General features: G+C 42.2%; 1 protein-coding gene across 2 annotated transcripts in view; it reads left to right on the top strand.

Annotated features, from left to right (window-relative positions):
* Positions 1–265: 265 nt before the first annotated feature.
* CDH13 (cadherin 13) overlaps positions 266–23,180 on the top strand; it is a 444,776-nt gene continuing 421,861 nt past the window's right edge. Inside the window, exon 1 of one of the 2 annotated variants that reach the window (XM_066327532.1) lies at positions 266–508. In XM_066327532.1, coding sequence (XP_066183629.1) covers positions 464–508 — 45 coding nt within the window. In that variant the 5' untranslated portion in view covers positions 266–463. The remainder of the gene's footprint in view (positions 509–23,180) is intronic. The other variant, XM_066327533.1, reaches the window with a different exon arrangement.

Raw genomic sequence — 23,180 nt, 5'->3', positions numbered from 1 at the left:
TTTTTTTTTAATTATTGAAAATAAGTTTACCTTATTAACATTTTAATAAAGAGGACCTCTTTGCAGTGGTGTTCAGAGTTGCTCTTATTTCTCTCTGTGCAAGTCCATTCTCTAAAAGGGAAAATACTATTGAGATTTGTAAAGCATAATGTTAGACTGAAACTAAACACAGAAATACACCAAAGCAAAATGCTTTCTAAAGGTGCCGTGTTTGTAGAGGTGCTTGCCCAATATGTGTGATGCAAAATGGGGATGCTTTGTGAAGAAATCATCCTTGTAAAGCCATTGGTTCTGGTCATCAGACTCTATCCAATGCTTTAGTGATGATGCTGCTGATCTATTTGGGAAGTTGGCTGGCTCTCAAGGCAGAGTCTCTTCTCAAAGGCTGTTTCACAGTGAAAATATGCTCAGTGCAGCCGAGTGCATGAATGAAAAAGCCTCTGGTACCTTCTAGTCTGGCAAAATGCAGCACAAAACTCAACTTACTCTGTCTTTTCTGCTGTCCCAGGTAAGAAATGTGTGTTTTTTTCCTTGCTTTCTTTCATCTGTCTGCTTTTGTGCGTTTGGATTTGAAAGTATTTGTAATTCAGCTCTGATTTCTGAGTAATTATACATTGCTCGAATTACTGTTTAAAGATGCAGGATCTCTGCTCTAAGCCAGTTGCTAGGAATGTAGGATCTCATAGTCCCCTGATTCACAATTACAACCAATTTGCCGTGTGATATATAGCATTTTTTTGTTTCCCTTCAGGAAGGGTGGTGGGGGGAATCTTTCAAGTGTCTCGGTTGCAGCTGCAGCGGCAATATTTTCTGTCATATCAAATGCTGCAACTTTGATTTGCCTCTCTCCTCTGTGGCTTGTGCTGGGTAGTCGGTTTATAGGCTGTTACAGGCAGCTCACGTTATTTATTCCTTTTTTTTTTTTTCTTTTTTAAATGAAAGAATTGGAGGGGGGAATATGGAGGAAAAAATAAAATCAGACCTTGCAAAAGGCTCCCTTCCCGGTACTCTCCCGATAGATGTGTAATACTCCGTTAGTGACTTGCCATGTAGCCTTTCTCGTATTAAATGTAATAGATCCCCCTCTGCCAGAAAGCAGAGGCAAAACCAGCCAGCCTTAAAACCCCGGAGCTGCTGAAGCCCCGCTGCTGCTGCCTGTCAAGGCGCAGGGACTCACTTCTCAGCACCTCCCGGTCACTCTCTTTTCCTCTGGCTGCTGTTCAGGGCTCACTTTTGGGCAGCTCAGAGCAGGTTTGGAAACCCTTTGTTGTCGGCCAGCTTAAGGGCATTCTCCCTCCTTTTGTCTTCCGAGCTCTGTGTAAACTTGCGTTTAGAGGCTGCGGGCTGAGATCCCGGCGCTGGGCAGGGATGGAAGTTCATTCCTTTTGCACTCGCCATCGGAGTGGGTTTGTTAACCCTTACAGGGCTGGTGGGGTTTAGTGTCAAACCAGCGCTCGGGACGCTGAGCTGGACCCCGCCGTGTTGGCGTGATTCGGTCTGCTGATCCCCAGCAGGGCACCGAGGGGAAAAACGGAGAGGGATCATCACTGGGAGCACCGAGGGGAAAACCGGAGAGGGATCACCGTGGGGAGAGCTTTATCGCTGAGAGCAGCTCCGCAGCGTGCGGGGAGGAGGCGGCAGGGCGATGCTCACGCTGTGGAGCCAGGTTAGGACATTGAGGTGGTGGTTTCAGGCGGTCGGGAGTCAGTCAATGCAGGGCCGGAGCTGCGGGACAGCGGGAGCCTCGGTGGGGTTTGGAGTGAGCAAACACAAAGGCATTCGGGCGGGTTGGGGATGACAATCCTGCTCCGGGCACTGGGACAAGTGAGAGCGGCTGCCTGGGGCCGTGGGGTTGGTGCCGAGCAGCGTGTGCTGGTGGCACATGGAGAGGTCCCGGCAGGGTCACTCTGGGGACCGGCAGTGTCCGGTGTCCTCTGCCGGGACGGGCTCAGGACAGTGGCCAAGGTGCTGCTCAGGGAGGGCTGAGCACTGTCCCGTGGGCTGGGGAAGCCCAGAGGGCTCCTGGGGACAAGAAGGTGTCACAGCCGGGCTGGGATCCAGCTTGGGCAGGCAGCGGGAGGCGATGCTCAGGGAGCAGAGGGCACAGGCAGTGGAAAGGCAACCTGTGGATGTACTGAACTAGTGCTCTCTCATCTTGGCTTTGAGTTCTCCCATCTGCTTTGCTTGGCTTTGTCTCTGTTTTCAGTCTTCTTTTTTTTTTTTTTTTTTTTTTTTTTTTTTTTTTTTTTTTTTTTTTTTTACAGCTTCTCTAACTCACCGCTGAATTAATCAGCTTGAATTTGGGTTTTCTTTAGTGGTCCTTTGTAGGAAAGCGATGTGTATGAGATACAAGAGGATGGACTTCTAGGGCCTATTAAACATAGCTGGCATTTTTTTAACATTGATGACTACCTAAAATCTGACAAGGTGCAGACACCTGATTCTGAAGACACTTGTGCACTTTATTGATAACTTTCAGTGATACTTCAGAGTTTCTTCCCAGGCTGGGCTGAGTTCTGCTGGACTGCAGGGCTGAGCTTGTGGTGCTTAAGTGCTCAAATTGCACTCCACCCTCTGTATCAGCATGTACAGCTCTGTCTTGGCATGTCTCTCTCCACCACGTGAGCTAATGCATCTCCAAATTTACTTTGTAGATTGTGTCTAAGAGTTAATGAACTGGGGAATGAAGCAGACTGTCATATGGAAGTGTACATAATTCTGATTTCAGGTCTTGGTTGTTGAATATTGGCAGGTTAAAGTATGAATTGGAGTGCTAGGGAAAGAAATGGGATTTACTGAAACACTGTTTGGCTTTCCTGTTTGACACCCCGCATGCACAGCTTTCTTGTGACAGGAAAAGTAAACAGAAGAATGTGAGAAACAACATATTAAACAAATGCAACCATCTGCTTGTGTAGTGGTTGTAACACATTTGGGGTTCTTTTTCTGCAAGTTTTCTTTTTTTCTCCCTTAGGAGTAGCAAGAATGTCTCATATCATGCAATGCTAGTGGAACCAGAAAGGACCAAGTTTCGTAGAATTCTTCCTAAGAAGGAGCAATCTAGTAATCTTTTTGTGGAAGCAGAAGATAACTTAGTTTCAGAGTAATGATAGCAAAGTTTACAGTGTAGAGAAAAAAGTTTGAAGAAATTCTTTTATGCCAGTAAGAACATGAACTGTAAAATGTTCCTTTTTTTAATGAAAAGAACATTTCTAAAATTAGTAACTTGGGTTTTGTGTTTTCTTGGTCTGTCTCTAATTCAACTGCATTTTTAAAGTGCAAAGAATTTGCCTTTTGAGGCATTAAAGGGATGAAGATGAAGAATCACTTTTTCATATCAAAGCAGCCCATTAAGTATGTATGCAAAAACTATGGTAAACAGGTGGGAAATAAATTAATTTTTCCATTTGCAAAGATTTAGTCTGCACTACTACCAACTGTTCTGTTTTCACCAAGAGGAGAACTGAGCATTAGCTGGAATAACTGAGAAAGATGTTTCAAGTAATCCTTTAATTCAGACTCACATTTAAAACTCCAAAGCATAACTATAATATACAGCTTTATTGATCTGAAGCTGACAATAAAAACTAAATGTACTCTGGTAGATTATGCAGTTCACTATACAGGGTACAGTAAGAAGTAAATGCATACTTTGATCTGATTGATTTAAAAATCTCCACGTTTTACACTTTCCCCAAAGGATATTTTCTAAAACCTATATACAAAATGTTTGTTTTAAGACAAAAGTTGTTCACAGTCTTCCTTTTCTATGTTATGGGTTTCATGCAGAGAGGATTCAAAATTTGTAAGCAAGGCTTACAAGGTGAAGAAAAAATCCCATATTTTTGATAATTTTAACAATAACTATCATGCTTCACTGGATTGCAACTAAAGAAATTGGAAAAATGTGTAGATTTTACAAGCTTGTCATTAGAGTTAATAGAGAAAGCTAGTCCTCAAACTCTTTCCTCTAGTGCAGAGCCCACACTGCTGCATTCTTAAGCTTTTATTTGTTCAGATTTCTCCAGAAGAGGGCTCCATGCACAGCTTGAAAGGCAGCACCCAGGTATTGAAAGCAAAAGAAATTTAACAGCTTCAGGAAAAAAGACAAGTCTTCCTCACATAAGTGTGTTGATATAAGATTGCAGATTATGCTCAAATTCTGGCCAAAGTAGCTCCCTGTTCTATCATGTTGCTGTAGGTCGTATTATTTGAGAGTTCTAGAGAAGTCCTGTGGTTCTTGTGCTATATCAGAGTTGTAAAAATGCTTTAAAATGTTAGAAAAATTCAGTTGTCAATTACTCTGTATAATTATTTGTACTGATGAGCACTTTGTGAGCAGGCTGACACTTGCTCCCCACAGTTTCAGGCCATCAGTTTTGGCTATGCAGTCAAAAACCATCTTCCAGTTGCATATCTCATTCACAAGATGGTGTCTCCCAAAACACAGAGCCATTCCAGCAGCTGTCTGTCCTATTTCTCAAATATTACCTTGGAGGAAAGGTTGGTGCTAGTGAATTAAGATGGCTTTTGGCTACAGCTCTAACCTCTAAAAATATCCTTACCCAGGACCTGACCACAGTCCTTACTGCTATAAGCAGAGGGGGTTTGTTATAGCAGCCAAGTGAAAACATGAAAATGCTTCTGCAGTAATGGCAATTAAACCCCACTTTGTGTACCCCCTGAGACTCAATCCTTCAATCTAAGATGTAGCTTAGATTGATGGACTGTTTGGACCTGCTTTCTGTTTCTGAGGATCAAAACCTCAAAAAGGTTTTCTTACAACTGTAATATTTGTGCTGTGATCCACTGGGAGTTATTGACTTGGCTTTTAGTGACTTGATGTCTAAGAAATTAATATTCCTAAAAGCTGTGTCAATAGATTAGTGCAACAGGGACTTTGAGAACCACGCAGATGGCAAGAGTGGTGCCCCTTCAAGGAGTTGTGAAGTTCTGCCTTCCTTTTCTTCCTGTTTGCTGCAAGATAAGCAGGCTCTTCCCATTCTATTAATATGTAAAAGCAACCCAGATAACAAAGCTTTCAGTGTTCCACTCTTCCTGCATCACTGCTGGAGTTGCATCTCTAATCTTCAGCTGCTGGGTTGCACTAGCGTGCAGGATTTTGGCCTCAGGTTTCAGAGTTCCTAAGACAGCATAAATCTTTCTGGAGGATGAGTCTTCATTTAGGACTTTGAGTACAAAGGTCAGGTTAGCAGTTTTTTGTTGTTTCATGGAGAGTTACAGGTGTAAAAGTCGCTGTTTTGATGTGTATCGCTGGTGTGTATTGCAGCCCTTGTGTCCTTGGGGACATCAGGCTCAGCTTTCCCAGCTGGGAAAGAGAGGGGATTGTCCTGCTCTGCTCTCTGCTAGGGTGATCTCGAGTGCTGAGGGCAGTTTTGGCCACCACAATGTAACAAAGATATTAGAGTGTCCAAAGCAGGGCACCGAAGATGGTGAAGGGCCTTGAGAGGAAATGGTGTGAGGAGTGTCTGAGGGCACTTGGTTTCTTCAGCCTGGAGAAAGGGAGACTGAGGGGAGACCTCATTGCAGTCACAACTTCCTCGTGAGGAGAAGAGGAGGAGCAGACACTGCTGTCTGCTCTGTGTGACCAGTGACAGGACCCCAGGGAACGGCCAGAAATTGTGTCATGGGAGGTTTAGGTTTATACTAGGAAGGGCTTTTTACCCAGAGGGTGAAATGAGCTCCCCAGGGCAGTGGTTGCACCAGTGAGCCTGAGAGAGCTCAAGAAGAGTTTGTACAATGCTCTGGAGCACGTGGAGTGACTCTGGAGGATGGTCCTGTGCAGGGCCAGGAGCTGGACACAATGATCCTTGTGGGTCCCTTCCAATTCCACATATTCTGTGATTCTAACTAGAGGTTCATCTGTGCAGGCAAAAAGACAAATCTACAATGTCCATCGGGGAGGAGAAACAGAATGAGAGGCATTTATCATCCTTAGGAGACTAAGTGGGCTATTGCATTTCCCAGTTAACTCTGGATGATATTAGTGGGTCCTTGATCATGGCCATATGGTTGCACTGTGCCCTGCCCTAATCACCAGATGGATGGGACCAGCCCAGATGGGAGGCTGTGTTCTTCTGTCACTTCTCATGTCCTGCAGCTAACACAATGTTAGTGTACACAAATCAGGAGGATATTAAATGCCAAAGAGGAGAGAAAAATAAGCCTTGCCTTATTAGCCACTTGTTTCAATCTTCAGAGGACTTGGAAACTTGCCTACTACTGCTTTTTAAATTTTTTTGTGCGTGTGATGTGGACTGTATTCTCTGTCAAATGGAAGAATCAAATTCTTTGAAAGCCTTACTGTTTCAAATGAAGGGAACTCATTCTGCTCCTATCTTATCCAATATTCTACTGTTTTGCACCATTAATTTTTTTGGCTAGAGGAGAAAGAGAAGGATTTTAAGATCTGGTTCAATGGAGCTGGTTAAAACAGTTCTATGAGCAGACTAAAATAAATATGAGGTATTAAGGGTGGGGTGAATCTTTTCAGCACACAGCATTTTTCAGTATCTCTAACCATTTGGAAAAGCTGATTAAGGTGTTTAAATAACTTCTGATATCTATGAATGTCCATGTATGGATGTCTAATTTGGTATCTTTATGACCCTTGTTCTTAGGGAACTGAACACCCACCTTCAAGCTTTTGAAATGTCTCAAAATTGAGCACCCATACACGGCTCCCTGAAATTAATAAGATCTTATTACCTAGGATTCCTTAGGCTCCATTTGATAAAGGTTCTACTCCCAAAACTATCATTTAAATAAATAAAAAACCCTGACAAACTCCTAATAACAGCTATCTATTTCAGTCTAAATTATTTCATTCTCACTCTGAAGGAATGCTTAATTCTTTATTAATAATGGCAATGTATATGTTTCTAAAAGTTAATATTTAATTCCCAAGGACTTTGCAGCCTGATATGTAATGAAGAGCAAATAATTCTTGTGTGTATGAAGGCTGTGTTAACAGCACAGACAGCAAGTGGGTTTCTAAAAGTTTGCAGATGTTTTAGGATTTTGAGTAATCATGGCAGATGGACCTTGTGGAACTTGTGTAGCAAGGAATCAAAACCTGCAGACCTCAGGCTCTAGATCATTAAGATGTCACAGCACTGTGGCTCTACACAAAGAAATATTTATCCATACAACTGGGATTTAGGATAGGAGACGCTCACTTTGTCAGTGTGTGTACCTGTAAGCTCAGGTTACCTCAGCTGTTACTCCTTGTGTGCTGAAGGCTGCTGTTTGTTACCCCTCTGCCTTTCCCTGGGCTGTGTGTGAGAGCTCCTTTCCTGCTCCAAGGGTGGCAAACTTGGCTGCACACACAGTGAGGGAGTCCTGATTCCCTGTGCCCGTGGCTGGCTGCCACACGGGCAGGAGCACAGCTGTGGCACACGTAGGAAGAGCATGGATAACTGCTTATATTCCAATCAATCCATAAAAGTGTTGACACACTGAGTTTTGTTCAAACTTCTATGGAGCAAAAAAAAAAAAACCAACCCCAAACATGTTACAAAGCACACACCGTGCTGATAATTGCCTCATCTATTTTATAGGCACTCAATCTCTTTCTTTTCATCTTCTTGGCATAACTTGGAATTGGGCTTCTGTGCAAGTTGTCAGTAAAGAGTCCTGAAGTCAAATGCAGGGGATTTTGAACCCATGAGTGTAAAACAAAAGCTGGCAGTTGTCCATGAGGTCGCTGTATAAAAGGAGAGATCTCAGCTGTCTGAAATAGGAGTATGACCCAGAGCTTGTAGGGACAGCATATAAGGAAAGAGGCAGAGGAGTACCATGTAAAGCTTCCCCTTCCTTAGCTTGTTACAGTGTTCTTGTGTCTAATTTCGTTTTCAGCAGTTGGTAACTACTTGGGAGCAGAGAAAACCCCAGAAATGGTGTCCCCAGGATCTTGCATTTTCCCATAGACAAACTTTCTTGTTTTGAGTTCTTCTGCTGCCAAATAAGGTGTATTTGTACACTTCTCTGGAGACAGCCCTGTGCTGTCCCTGAGGAGCCACGTTTTATCAGACAACAAACAGCTATAAAAAAATGTGAGAACTGAACATAGCACTGCTCTGGAGTTGACAAAGCAGAAATCCAGAGCATCTGGTACTTTGCACCCTGAGTGAAAGGAGATGGAATTAGGAATTAGAATTGGATGGGCATTTCCTTCCCCATTAAACCCATTGTTTCAGAGCTCTGTCAGAGGAAGCTGAGCAACTCCAACTGCTCTCTGCAGCAAGAATGGATATCTCAGCTGTGGGTTTGAGTTGATCTGTACAGTTAAATAACCAGCCAAATTAAAAGGTGTTCAGCTTGACCTTCTGCCAAGGTAACTGGTCTTGCCAGTGCCAGGAAGTCCTGGGTATTATCCAGGTGAAAGGCAAAATGAAATACCTGTGGGTAAAGATAAATGAGAATGATATCAAAATAGAACAATACATAAAAATCTATTTTGATTTCTGGGCATGTGTATTCACTTGCTACCTGAAGGTTGTATTTTGTGCCAGGCAAAGTGAATTTATTGTTTCCTAAAAGGTTTGTTTCCATCATTCATGACCAGATTAAACTAACTGGACTCTGAACTCCATAAATCTTGATTTATGGATATCAATATTCCTGTCACTTTACTGATATACAGCTCTGACCTGAACACTAAACTAGTCAGGGGCATATTTGATCATCTTTCCTTAATAATGGATCATAAAATGGTTTGAGTTGGAACGGACCTTAAAGATCATCTCATTCCAACCTTTCTGCCTTGAGCAGGGACACCTTCCTCTAGAACAGGTTGGTCCAAGTCCTCTCCAGCCTGGCTTTGAACACTCAATCCATTCTCTGTCTTGCACTTGGGCTTCTGGAGCTAATTCTGTGTGGAATGTGGCAATATCATTGCAAGAGACATTATTTGGTGGAACAAAGCTGTAGGGATGGATGATCAGGAAAGCCTGGAATAATGGGAAGCACAGCTTCTTGCACCCACATTCCCTGCTTTTTGGGAAGGGGTAAGCCTCTGATATCTAGTTTTGAAATAATTGTTTTCTTCTGATGTTTTTATACTAGAATGTCCCATTTAAAAACAATAAACAAGAATGCAATCTCGAGTCTTAAATGTCACCAATAGTTTTCCCTAATTGTTGATCTCTGCAGTTTAGTTATCAATGCAGAAATGTGATACTTTGTGTGGTGAGGGCATTGATTATTGTAGTCTGGAAAAAGAGCAGCTGATAAGTTCACATACCATGTGTTACCAGGAAGTAAGATAAGGATGCTGGGGATAAATCGTGAAATTTTGTCTCTTGTGGAAATTACTTCCGGTCGTGCACATCTCTCAACTTCAGTTTTGTGTGTTTGCAGTAGCAAAGCACTGCTGCTCACACCAACACAGGAGCAAACCTCCAGTGGATGTGGATTGATTGCCTTGCCCCTCCTTTTGTTATCTGGGTGAGGGATGGTTGGTGTCAGTGCCATGTGCACGGACTGGGATGCTTACACGGCTTCTATTGCTGTGATATCTGAGCACCCTCCCAATGGTAATGAATTTATCCTTGCTTCCCTAAAATAACTGCTCAGTTACGACAGGGACATTATTCTGAAATGGGAGACAGCCTCCAACATCTGCCTGTTCCAATGACTTGAGGTCTGTTATCTTAGGTGAGTAATGATGTCAGCTGCTGTCACTTGGGCTGCTGGTGTTGATTCAATGGTGACACTTCATTGTACTCCAGAAAGATTAATTCTGATTGGAGGGAGCCCAGAATAAACTTAGTCCTTAGGCCAATCAGAAGGTGATGTTTTCAGCAGTGTTTTAATAATGCAGCTCAACTTTCAAGAATATAATTAGTTATGATTGGCCAAGGAACTGCCTATCTCTGTACAGTAGTTACTTGCACAGAGAGGAAACTAGTAAGATAAAATACAACCATAACTGCACAGAGTTCTTTAAGCATAAGGAAACCGAGAGTGCTTGCTCACAGCTGGTGTTTGTGCTGGCTGCTGGCACAATGATCAGGTGGAGCAGAGGAGGAGGATGAGGCTGGCAGTTTTTTTTACACTCAAGGCATTTCAGGCCACAGGAGTTTGGGGTAGAAAATGGGGACAGATAATGCACAACCAATTCTACTTGGGTAAGGCAGAGGTTCTGCATCTTTCCCCTGCAACAGGAGACACAGTCTGTGGCAGAATATTTCTCCCACCATCTGCTCACTGACAGAGGTTCCTGTCTGCCTTCCTTTTCTCAGTTTGGAGGAGGCAGAGCTGCCAAAATCTTGGGCTGCTCTGGCAGGAGGTGAGTTGCTGGTCATGGCTGTTCCCCCCTGGAAGTGGAATATTTAGCTCCTGGAAGTGGAATATTGCTGACCTAAAGGGTCACTGTGAAGGAGTGTTCAAATGTTTGAATTCCTGGAGGGACTAGGACACGTGGATGCATCATTTGGTACATGCCCAAAACATGAGGCTCTGTGGATTTGTACGGACTTTGTTGAAAGCCAAAGTCTGATTTTGTGGAACAGCTGCTTCTTCCTGTGTGTTTGTCTCTCTGAAATGCGGATTCAGTCTTGCACTTGCTTCCCAGTAATAGAATTTTCAAAGCTTTTTCCTCCTTCAGGAGTCAAAGGCACACAAGCACAGAACCTGCTTCTTGCTGTGCATGGGAGCTAAACATGGATTATGGGGCGGGTGAAGGAGTTTGTGTAAAACAAACCGACTTGCCTGTCTGCAATAACTCTTGTTGAACCTGAACAGAATTGTTTCTCCAACTTGTTCTTGACTTCTGATTTCTGCATGCTGTGTGTTTGTGGAGTCTAGCTGGGATATGTAGGAATAAAAAGCCATCATGCACAGCATGAATGGTTCTCTCTGCCTTACCTCCAGGCTGACTGGAAGCATCAGCATCCCTGTAATTTCCTTGTTCAAATTACTTTTTTCTCTTTTCTCCTCCATCTGTTTAAAATAATTCAGATAGTCTGAGTTCCTTTAGTTTTTATGCTCAAACTTTCCTCCAGAACTCCTAGTGTTGGGGGAAAGGGAGAATAATTTTTACTACTGTGAATAACTTTTAGTACTGTGGTTCAACAGGCTCTGCTGGAAAGTCCACCCCTGCTCTTGATGCTTATAGAGGGTTTTCTTTTGGTGATAGAAGAGAAGAGAACAGAAGTTTTCTTGCACTGTGAAGAGAACCAGACACACTTAAGGAGTTGCTTTCCTTTAACATTTCACATGGGCCATATTTTCACTGGGTAATCTGAAGATTCCACAGAGTTTGTGCAGTGTTATGTTTTAACTTTTGGCTAATGTGATAGGGAACTGTAAATGTTGTAATGTCAGTCCTTATGCATCTGAGACACACCTTGTGCTTTTCTTGGTATGTTCATATCATCTTATTTCTTTTTCCCTCCGTCCCTTAGAGCAGTCTAGTTCTTTCTGCACATGTGGAAAAGAGAATTTAATTTATTGTCCCCAGTAATGGTGTTAGGTTGGTGATCTCCTGGAGTCAGAAGTGCTGGGGTAGTAATTTGTTAATAATCATGCTGAGTTAGCTGCTGAATTTCTTCTCTTTTTCACTGGTTGACTGAAGAATACAAGAGAGAAGAGCAAACCTTAAAGCATAAAAATGGCAGGGAAAGCAGAACCAAGGGAAAAAGAAAGACAAAATGGTATTCAATGTTCTGTCACTTTTTTTGCAGCTGCTAGGATTTGGAAAGCAGCCTTTTATATTTGTGATGCAGTCAACAGATGTGTAAAGGAATGGAGCACAGCCTGCTGTTGCCTGATTTCCACATCTTCATTTACAAATCTTCCCTGAGAGCTTAGGCTGACACTCACATCCCGAGCTCTTGCTCATATCTAGATCTGAAGTTGCTGGCACCAGGAAATGGTGATACTGTTTTATGCACATTTGTGTATATCAGCGTGCTGGTTTATGAGAGGCAGGAAATTTAATCCCTTGTAAAACTCTTTATCCATTTCCAGCATTCATTAGCTGCCACAGAACTCTCCTCCCTTTTACATTTTATATTTTGGTGGGGCTTTATTATCATTTGTTCTATGCCTTGATGGACAACATTTATCTGCTTTGACGTCGTTGTATTAATTAAATCCAATCTACTGATTCTTTGGGAAACTTGTTATCACACAGATGAAATAAACTTAGGACATGCCTTCCTCTAATTGACTAATTGGAAGGGGAAGGAATGGGAGTGGAGAGAACAGAAGACAACTGAGTATAAGTAAAATTGTGAGGCCCAAGTAGCCTTCATTGCAGGGCTGCACTTGGCAGCTTCTTTTGGGCTGTTTGCATTTAACTGTCTGAAGCTGGTTTGTGTGTATGACAAAGGTGACTTCACCCTGTGTGACACCAGCAGGATTTTAGCTGCCTGCTGATGGAAATGAGAATGTCCCAAAGAAAATGGAAAGGGTCAGAGAACCTCAGAGGGGAAGTGCAACTCTGTTGTGGCTTTCTAGCAATAAATATGAAACAAGGCAGTTACCAGGAATATCTGGGTCATGTCTTGCTTAAAAGGGGCAACTGTTAGGAAAGAGAAATGCTCCAAAATTTTGTCAGATATGATGTGACTTTCCTACCACATTTGCTAATAAATAATTTCACAGATTTATCCCTTCTCTCTTATTTTTCTGACAACTCTTGGAGGCCAGCTAAAGAGCAAGAGATTAAAAGGAAGAGAACCTGGCTTCGGGCACATTTGCAAACTAGCTGTTGGTTTTCTGCAGGTCCTTCCGTGCTTCAAACAGAAACAATCCTCCCCTGACAACTGACAATTCATGTACAATGGATTTGCTCCTGACATTGTACTTCTGGGGCCTTTGTACCACTCGTGATTCATCTGGCAGTGCTCGAGTTTAAGCACTGATAAAGGCAACACAGCAGAGTGCAAATACATTTGACCTTTCAAAACATCGAATAGAAAACAAAAATAGAAAAAAATAGTTACTTTGCAGTTTTCCCTTGTACACGTGTAATGACTGCAAGCTGACCAGCATTCTGATTTCTGCCTTGGGAGCCTGGGCAGCACAGAGGCCTCCAGGCCTGAGCTCCGCTGCTGTTCTCCCTGTTCCACTGTGTGGGATTCAGCCTGGTATTGCTGTACAGGTCAACTTGGATTTCCTCAGGGCAGGGATTGGCCTGATGTCTGCTGCATCCAAAAATCTTCACTGTTTGGCATGTTATGCTTGTATAATTGGCACTCTGGTCTCGACTGGTTTGCCTGGTAGGCAGGTGTCTGTATTCCAAGTGTAAAGTTTCCCTGGAAGTGTCGCTTTGAATCAGTTGCAGTGACACAGAACTAAGGCTCAGGCGCCTGTGGGGAGTTCCTGCCAGAATCCTCAGGCAGCTGCAGCCATGGCTTGGATGCAGCCACCTCCCATCACTGCTGTGAGCTGCTTTAACAAGGGAGAAACTCCGTGGGAGCTCTGTGGGGACAGGACCCTGTTCAGTCAGGGCTGCAGAGCTCAGTCTCCCTGGATCCCTCCTGGAAGGACAGGGGATGGAAACAGAAGTGTGGTTGAGGCACATCAGCCCTGTGGCACTGCCACTCCCCACGGCATCACTGCTCCTGAGGAGGATGTGCAGTTCTGAATAACGCTCCAAACATGATGGGAACTGAAGATCCTCCTTTCTTTTCCTCGTAAAACTGTGATTGATTTGTGAGTACATTCTTTTCCTTTACAAGCAGAGGAGGTACATGCCGTCCATCTCTCCCAGAGATGTACAGGAATTGTGTGCCAGATTCTGGGGTAGGAGGAGGTTTTAAATGAGGTGACCAGGTTAAACTCTCATGCTGAACCTCTTTGGGGAAGGGAGGGAAGACTGCAGCAGCTGGGTAGGGCTCTGATCTGGCATTGTTACAACTATTCTTGGTGTTTCTAAAACTACTTTCCAGTAACTGCAGTGGAATTTGGATGCTTTTTTTGGTCTGAAGCTTTTCAGCTATAAATGATAGTCCACCTTTGATTTATTCATACTACCTGGCTGCCTGTCATATGCTGGTCAAGTCTTGTGCAACAGAGAGAAACATTTTTTCTTTATCCCACTTGTTTATTCCTTGTTTCATTGGGTAGTCACCTCCTGTGGCTGTGTTTACATGAATTTCACTAAGAACAAATCTTGAGGAATCCGCTTAAGTAATAACCAATTTTTCTTTTAAATCGCCCCTTTTCCATATTTTTGTGTGAATGGATAAAACTATCTGATCATCTTCCTTAACAGCTGTACTGAAAGCTCTCACTGGTTTTGTTCAGTGCTACTGGCCAGCTTCAGGCTGAAACAAGGCTCCTGGACTGGGAGGGCCATAGAATTTGAAGGAATAAACTGTTATTCTGTTGTATTTAGTAATTCTCTGCTGTAAGCTATGTAACTAGTTACTGGATAAGCAGCACTAGTGAATTAAAATTGAAATTTGTCCTGACAAAGCTCTAACTGTTCCCTTCAAAGTTGTTCTCCTTTCTGCATACTTTTGGGACTACACTTCTGGCCTCTTGGCCAAAGTATCATATTTGTGCAGCAGCCCAGCTTTGGCTGGGGAAAAGCAGGGCAGTGAGTTTACCCAAAGCTGCAGCTTTGCGTCTCCTTAGTTTGAAGTGTGTTTTGAGCTTTGGTTTTCCCCTAGCCCAGCAAACTCTGTGTGGATTTTGATATTGTTTCTGTGTTTTAGCTTCTCTGTTCAGACTCTGCTGCTTCACTAAGACTCTGAACTGTAGGGCAGTGCCTTTTCCCATCCCACCAACCATATGCATCAGGCTGACCTTAGGTTTGAATGCAAAGTTTGGTGTCAACCCAGCACCATTAGCAAATATCACATAACTCATAGTGACAAGGTTTCCAGGCAGCTGTGGCTGGGGGGAGGTTGGCACTGAGTGTGTCTGAATGACAGAAGTGATTTCTGGTCTCTTTTAGCACTGAAAGGCAGGCACCAACAGGCCCAGGAGGGCAGGGCTGTTTCTTGCTCCATCCCTTGCCCTGTTTCCATGTGGATGCCCTCCCTCGAGCTGTGCCTTGCCTTTGCTGTTCTTGGGTCAGGGCCCACCCCTGGCACCAAGGACTGGCTGCTGGTCCTGGTGGGGATAACTTCACGTGGAGCTTCAGCACTTGGAGCCTCAATTCTCTCTTAACAACCTCGTCCTTGTTGAGCATCTTGATTTCAAGTGTCTGCTGAAGCACTGTAAACAGATTTCCTTCGGCTCTGCAGCACTCCATGCTGTGTTGCAATACATTCTGTCTACTTTAGAGCTGTTAGTGATTCATTAGTTTGCTGTTCCAAAAACCAATTCCAAAGGGATCACTCATCTCCCTAGAGCAGTGAGGGTATTTTCAAGCTGGCTACACAGCGCTGTGGTGGTTTTTTTATTGAGACTTGCCCGGTTCAAATCATGTGGCAGTGATACTGCCAAAGGCTGCCAATTCAGTGGAGGATTGCACACAGATTCCATGGGTGGGAACTTGCAATATTATTAGACACAGCTAATAATAACTGCTCTTGACTCCTGAAATGTCAGACTGGTCTTGTGGGTAACTGCACTCTGGAAAACATTAACTTTATTTTGCCACCAAGAGTAGTCCCTGACATGCTCAGTGCTGCATTATGCTTGTGATACAGAAAAATAGATTGGAAATGAAGAATCTTAATCTGTCTGTCTGTGAACTGACCTGTGTCAAGATCTCAGAATTGCAGCATCAATCTGGGAACCCAGGACTGTGTCCTCTCTGAGCTTTTCCTGTCCAGAGATTCCTAAGATCTAATGAGCATGCCTCTGGAAGGGACTTGGAAACATAACAGTGAGAAATCTCTGGTGTACTATAAAAAGAAAAAGATATTATAACATAAAGCAGTAATTCAGTTTTCTTTAAAGGGGTCAGTTGCTGCCTGACAGACTGTCCTGCAGGATTTCTGGAGTTTCTGAGTATAGCTTTGCCCTAGAACTGGTTTTTCTGGCAGGGAAAAATAACTCTGCTTTTCACAGAACTTCCAAAGTTTTCAATTGTTTTATGAGCCAAGAGAAAACAGAAAATAAAACAACTCTCCAAGTGCTCTGTGGAACTAAGTTAATGCACTTTCTTACATCAGCTATTTATTTCTTTTTGCTGTCTAGTGCACCCAGCAAGGTACCAGCAGTACGTCTCCAGCTGCAGGATTTACTGTAAGATTTTTATGGACTGCTGGAGACCAGGCAGGGATTTTAATATGTTGGCTGCAGAGTGGCAGAAACTGATACATAAAAAACTGTGTAGACTAAATTTTTAGTCAAAAGGTGCCAGCATTTAGAAGAGGGGAGAAGTTAAGCCATGAGATTTTGTTAGGTTATAACTGAAATCATAGCTCTGAGCAGGTGAGCTGAGCTTTAGGAGATGGACACTTGTTGTCTCCCAGGATTTGGATTAACTGAGGCACCTGCCCCTTGCAAGTACAGAGCTGCATGGGAATTGCATGAAGCTGTGCAATAGAGGGTAATGCAAATACGGGGACAGGCAGGTGCCCAGTGATCCAAGTGACTCCTCTCAATTGTGTTTTACAGCTGCTTATTACAGTTACAAACACGTGGATGTGTCTTTCAAGGCAGAATTTCATCACTGGGGGCCATGATTAATGTGACATAATGAAGGGACTTTGCTTCCTGTAGCTACTACATCTCTGATGTTATTTTCCTGATTTCTCACAGAAGTTAGATGATAATATCACTTAAGAGCAGAGGAAGCTGAAGTACAAATCAAAGAAGGAGCTTGTGGAAAGTCTTTTAGGAAGTCTTCATTGAGTAGGCTTTTTGTGCAGTCACAGCCCAGGATTCCCAAATCACCCATCAGTACATGTTGACCCTGGCACTGAGAACCCAGAGCAGCGTAGCTTGTGGGGGATCTTGGAAAGAGTCTTGTACTCAATCTGTTTATTTGAACTAATTACTTTGATTATAGTAATTAATTTGTGTCTTAATGAGCAATCCATCCCTCTGTTTGTGCAGTACTGCCAGAATTTAGTCCTCGTCTTAAAGCTGTGCTGCAGCTTCCTTGTGCCAATGAAGATGTATTTTCAGTGCACTTGGGGAATTGTGGTTAACAGAATGACTTCACCCGAAGGGGAAGCTTGATTGTTGTCGTTTTGTTCTTGTTCAATAATCTGAAATACATCATCAGCATCAATGCTTTACTTAAAGAAAAATAAGGTTAGAATCAATGGGTTTTTAAGAATATTATCCTTTTTCCCTGAGGTTTCTTTTTTTTTTTTTCTTCCAGAAGTACTCTGTCATTTTCTTTGCTTGGCAACTTAAATTAACTTGCTTGTGAGCATTTAAAGCAAATTGTGTGCTTAAAAATCTGAGAAAAAAAAAAAAAAAACAGAAAAGATTTATCTTGCAATAAGTTTTTATTCCTCTTGCATTTATTGTACCTCCTCCCCTCTGCCCTCTAAATCACGATAATCGGGCACTGAAAAACATATTTTATGTGAGGATCCAGTGAGTCCTGGCAGATGGATAATGGACTACTCTCAGCTGCTCTTTGCCATTGCTGGATAAACCCCATCTTGCACAAACTCACAGAAGTCATCAGGCTGTCTGTCCTTCATTTCAAGTTCATCCTTTGTCATCCTGATAGGCAGAGGCACTTGGGGAATTAAGACATGAAATTGTTGGTATTCTCAGAGAAGCAATGTCAAACAACCTACTGGAACATGTGACAATTGCTGGATCTGTGTTTCTGTCGTGCATTCAACTTGCTGAAAGAATTATGTTCCCATTCTCTCCATGTGCTGTCTGCAGTTTGCTGTGATCAAAGGAGTGGAGCTGGTCTTCCAGGAATGCTTCTCTCCTTCTGCATGAAAGAACAAATTATTACAGTTTTCCCCTTCACTGGAATAATGTGTTCATCTACCTACTTCAGAGCAGTCAACAGCTCTTTGTGAAATATCAGTGCAGGCACTGGATGCCCCTCAGATGCCTCCAAGTGCCACATTTGTCACTCTTTCCCAGAGTTTGTGGTTTTACTCTGAGCTGGTCTGAGGAGGGAAGCAGTGACACCTGCCCAAACTTCCCTAGACAGTGACTTCTTTTCTGTGTGTAACATCTGTGCAGCCCAAAAGAAAGATGTGACAATCCTTTGTGTCCCCAGTGAAGTGCTGGATAGAAGTCCTACATAAAGCAATGGGCAGCTGACTGCTGCAAATGGATTTGTTTTTTCTTTCTTTATAACACAATTCAAACTAGAGGTTGAACCTAACAGCTAAGAGTTAGTTGTTTGAGTAATAATTGATCAGATTCCTCTATGTGAAATGCTTGATAAGAAAATAATGATAGCCAGTATGAGTGTTATAGTTTAAATATGAAATTCCATTATGGCATCCACAGGTATATTAGTCCTATCCTAGCACTTTTTTCTTAGACTTGTTTTAGGTGTAATGCAGCATTTGACTGATGAGATCTTGAAAAGAAATGCTTGCTTTTTAAAGTTTTTCATCGTTTTGACATTATACTTGAGAGCAATAATTGTGATGTTGTTTCTAAAGTCCGAGAGGTTTCTCTGTCAAGTGTTAATAACAGATAAACATTTTGTTTGCTTTCTGCATTTAATATATTGTGGTATTAACAGAAGATAGAGATCAGATTTTCTTTCTCTGATGAGCCCTTAAATTCAATTAAGCTGGGATGCTGTAAACAACACTATGATTTGAAAGAGGATAAACCTCCCTGAGCTATTAGGGAACTTGTACATGTCTGAATGTCCTTGCTATTATCATAACTTTAATCATTGTAAGCTGCAAGCCCATTCAAAGTATTATCTAAGCCTGACAACATCCTCAGTGTTAGTACAATGCATTAAAAAAAAAAAAGCCTTTTGTGCAATCTCTGTCTCAAGGACAAGCCACCTAATTAACAGACCAGCCTGAAACACACACTGTTGTGTTTGTCTTTATTAAGACATAATGAATTGTGGAACTCAAAGTTGTTTTTTTTGAGTCAGAATGATCTGAGGGAAGCATTTCATGGCAGAGAGTGGAGAAATATGAAGGCAATAAGTACCACACTGAGGAGAATGTTAAGTGTATGCATTTCCATGTTCTGTGGATCCATACATATGTGAAAACATGTGATCATACACACAATGCAGAACAGGAAAAAGCTGTGTTTTGTTGAGCTATGATGGCTTATTTTTTCATTCCTAAAGGTAATACTTGGTTTGTAACTTGTTACTTTTTAAACTTGTGTTCACGCCTTAAGATTGAAGCTTCTGAACTTTTGGGATTCACCTCGAGTTCCTGTAATTGAGTCTGACATATTTGTATAAAATCCACTCAGAGGCCAGTCTCTTGCTCTTGCTCTCAGGTTCTGAACCTGTGTGTATTTTTGAACACACTCAAACTCACATCAGTGGTATGAAAAAAACTGCTCATTTGAGCTGTTTTGAAGAGCAAGGACTGAGTATCTTTACAGCTTCCAAGTAACCTGATCCAGCTGTGCACTAGACTCATGGATTTATGCTTTTGCTAAATCCTTACAATGGGAGCAGTGGTGAAGCAGCAGCAGCTGCACACTGGAAATGTGCATGGAGTAGTTTGAAGAACTGGTCCATGAGAAGTACAAATGAAAACTCAGGTTTGATAGGTTTTGAAATATCTGGTTGTTATCCTCAAGAGCTTCATTCAGGATTACGTGGATCCTTCCTTCCTGTGTGGTTTTGGCAGGCTGGATCTGATAGTTTTCAACCACAAGTGCTTCCCTGCCTAAACATGCAGCTTCACAGATGGATTTCTTTGGACAAGCATAATTCATATGAATTATATCCACAAGGACTTGGACCTCTATCAACCCAGTAGGAATCGTCACTTTAAGATTCTGGCAATACTTGCTCACAAGAGAATACTGATGTGATATTTAAAAAGAGCCTTGAAGCAAAGTGTCAAAATATGAGCAGACCTTAGAGATACATCAGGTATAACTATATGCAGGGCAACTTAGAGCAAACCACAAAATGGTGTTTTTATTTTCCCCTGTGGTGCGATGTTATAGCAGAGAATGGTGTGTAGAGCAGAAAATGGAATGTGTTTCTTTTTTTTCCTCCTGCTTTTAAGTACAGTGACATGTCCTAATTTAGACCTAATTTTCATTCCTGTAACATTGCTTGTAATAACGTCTAAAGTCCTCAGAATTAATTTGACTGGAAAAATTCCAGAAGGACTTTCAATTTTTCTAATTAAAAACATTATAGATGTCTTAATTAGGCGCTGTTATTAATAGTAATATTACTCAATTTAGAACTACACACTTAAGATGTGGTTACCTCTAGTGTGATTAGTCAGAGAAGCTCTGCTACGCAAGGATGCACACTAGAATTCTGAACAGTTAAATATTTAGAGCCAGATGCTCAGCTGTGTAAATTGTGTGGCGACTGTGGCCTCAGTGGAGCTAGACTAGTATACATTAACTGGGGATTTGCTATCTAAAGTTATAAACAATCATTTCTGGCTCATCTCCCTCACTATTTCTCTTTTTCTTTTCCTCTCTTGTATTTAGTTTGCTTTTTTTCTCTCCATGGTAGAACAAGCGGATGAAGTAACACATGCATATGTTCCTGCTCCAGGATAAGCTGTTTAACCACTAAAACTCAGCTAAAGCCACTCTACACTGGTATTTCTCTTCCTCCCTGTTGTCTCAGGGGGAAGTTCCCTGACTTAAGTGAACCTGCTCCTGATTTAGAACACAGTTCAAGGACCTTTTCCCTGTGTCTTCCACTCTAATGGGCTCTGTTACAGGCTGGCTCCAGGTTGTGGCAATTTGCTTTGCTTGGTGAGGACCTGCTGCTGCTACATGTGAGGAGAAAATTAGGTGGAATGTTTTATTTGCTTGCCTAGACACAGGTTTACACAAACTTTTAAAGTACTCTGTAGACCAGTTAATGTGTGTATTTTCCTGTTAGAAGATTGAAAGGAGCTATTTAGGTTTACTATATTTGTGCCTGGCTCCGTTAGCACAGAAGAACCCAGGACAGTGTTCAGGTCTATAATTACTGTGGCTCCTGTTTGATATTACTCATGTTTATTGTGATTGTGGATGGGAAAGGTTGTTGGCTACATGGGCAATTGTTGCTCTGTGGCTTCAGTTGGGGAGCTTCTACAAAATAACACCTGTACTTTGATTACCATCAGTTAAAAGACTTGGTTTAAAAAGCCACTCCCTACACCCCTTAAAATCACACAGCAAACATCCCAATTTTTTAAGTTTATTTGCAAAGTGAGCTCTAAATTAAATTGAATGTAACACACCAAATCTTTGCATGTCCTGTTGCTCAGCGATCCCAGGGTTTATATTCCAAGTGTTTTCAACGTGTAAATCGTTACCTAGGCTGTGTAAGAGCTCATTTCTGTGGCAGGAAAAGCTGCTTTTTGTGTGAACTGTGTGAAACCTAGATTGGTGTCATCCTGCAGGTACTTCAAGCACAAAATGAACAATCATCACACGTTCAGGTTCAGGTGGACAGATGTGCATGGGGCTGTTAAAGGCATCTGGATATCTAATTGGTATATGGGATGGTACTGAAACCTCAGAATGCTACAGACATTTGCATCTGTTCACTGATGTATATAATGACGAGTTATTTGGGGTAGTGGGGTGTGAAGCTTAAGAGCAGCTTAATGATTTTTCCTTTAATAAATCATTTGACTACAGCAGTGTCATCTTTTATTATCTTGCAATTTTGTAAAAGTTAAGATTGAGCATAATGTTGCATATAATTCTAAAACATCTGGTAGCAATATCTAGTAGCAGCTGTTTAGTACCTGAAATATAAACAAAACATGATTTTATCCATAGCTGTTATAGTTAATTTTCCTGGAAGTACTAGTTTTGGAGTTGATGCACTATGCAATAGATCTGTTCAGGACAAAGAGTGAGTGAAAATTAAGATATTGTTCAAAACCTGAGCAAATAGAACAGGTCTGCATAAAGTGTTGACTAGGAAAACAGCTGTGTTCCTAAAAGGATTTTGTTTTCTATTGAAATGAAAGAAATTTTAGAAGAAATCCTAAAATGACTGATAGTCCTTAACTACACTGTGTCTCGGTAGTGAAGTGCATCCCATTAAAAGTTTATGATCTGTTATAATTGTGTTCATATTGTATTTTTTTTTTTCAATCCCTGTTCCTCTGAGGCAAGTTACCAGTGCTTTGACTGTGGTGATATACACAGAACTCTATTGCTAGTGCTCGAAGGCTAAGAGGAAAAGAAAACAACCTCTCGAACAAAGCAGAGTGAAGACGAGGTGACAGCAGTTCCCTTGCTGGATTTCCTGTCTGGTTCTGTCTCGGTGTTCTCAGGAAACTTGAGGGCTGCCTTGTCCCTTGAAAAGGGACCTTTTCAGTCCCTTGTAGCCAATAAGACCATAAAAGGGGCAGACACAGCGGAGGTGCCTTTGGGCTGCTGCACCTTGAGCTGCACCTGTGAGCCCTCCCCGGGGCCGTGTGACATTTGTGTGACATTTCACACTGTCCCTCTGTGTCCCGGGGCATCCACAGGATGGATTTGCTCGCTGAGGATGAGGAGATGCTGCAGCAGCAGCTGCACCTGCCGAGACTCCCCTTGACCCTGGGAACTCAGCTTGTTTTTCTGACATGAGCAATGCCCATTTCAGGCACGCCCAGTGATGGGAATGTGGTTTATGGGGGAACTGAATGTGCACAATCGAGCAGTATTTCCTGGGCTGTGTCTCTATAAACTGTTCCTTTTAAATCTTGCCACTGTAAGAAGCAGAGAGGTTTTGCCAAGTAATCTGGCTTTAGTGTTGTTTGTAGCAGATTCTGGTCATTCTGGAGTCAGTGGTGGGATTTATATAGAAGCAGAACAAGATCTCAGAATATTGCAGGGCATCAAAAGCCATACATGTGGCACTAGCATCTTTTCCTTCTCTTCTGATGGTCCCTCTGGGATGTGAATTCTATTTAGAGCAGTGATATTCAATATTCTAGCGATCCTTTTATCCAGTCATGTGTAAACTACTTGTAGAGAATAATAGCACTTTAAGGGTGGGATAATGTCGATATTTGACACTAGAATAGATTTTTTTCATTCAGTGTGATGAAGATTCCCAAGGAGTGCAAATGGTTAACTGTGATGCTGGATGTCTGTTTTTCCTTTTCACTTCTTATTTAGGACACAAGACGACT

The sequence above is a fragment of the Sylvia atricapilla genome, chromosome 12 (assembly GCF_009819655.1).
Source record: "Sylvia atricapilla isolate bSylAtr1 chromosome 12, bSylAtr1.pri, whole genome shotgun sequence".
Classification (NCBI taxonomy): domain Eukaryota; kingdom Metazoa; phylum Chordata; class Aves; order Passeriformes; family Sylviidae; genus Sylvia; species Sylvia atricapilla.
This window is presented reverse-complemented; position numbering and strand designations above follow the sequence as displayed.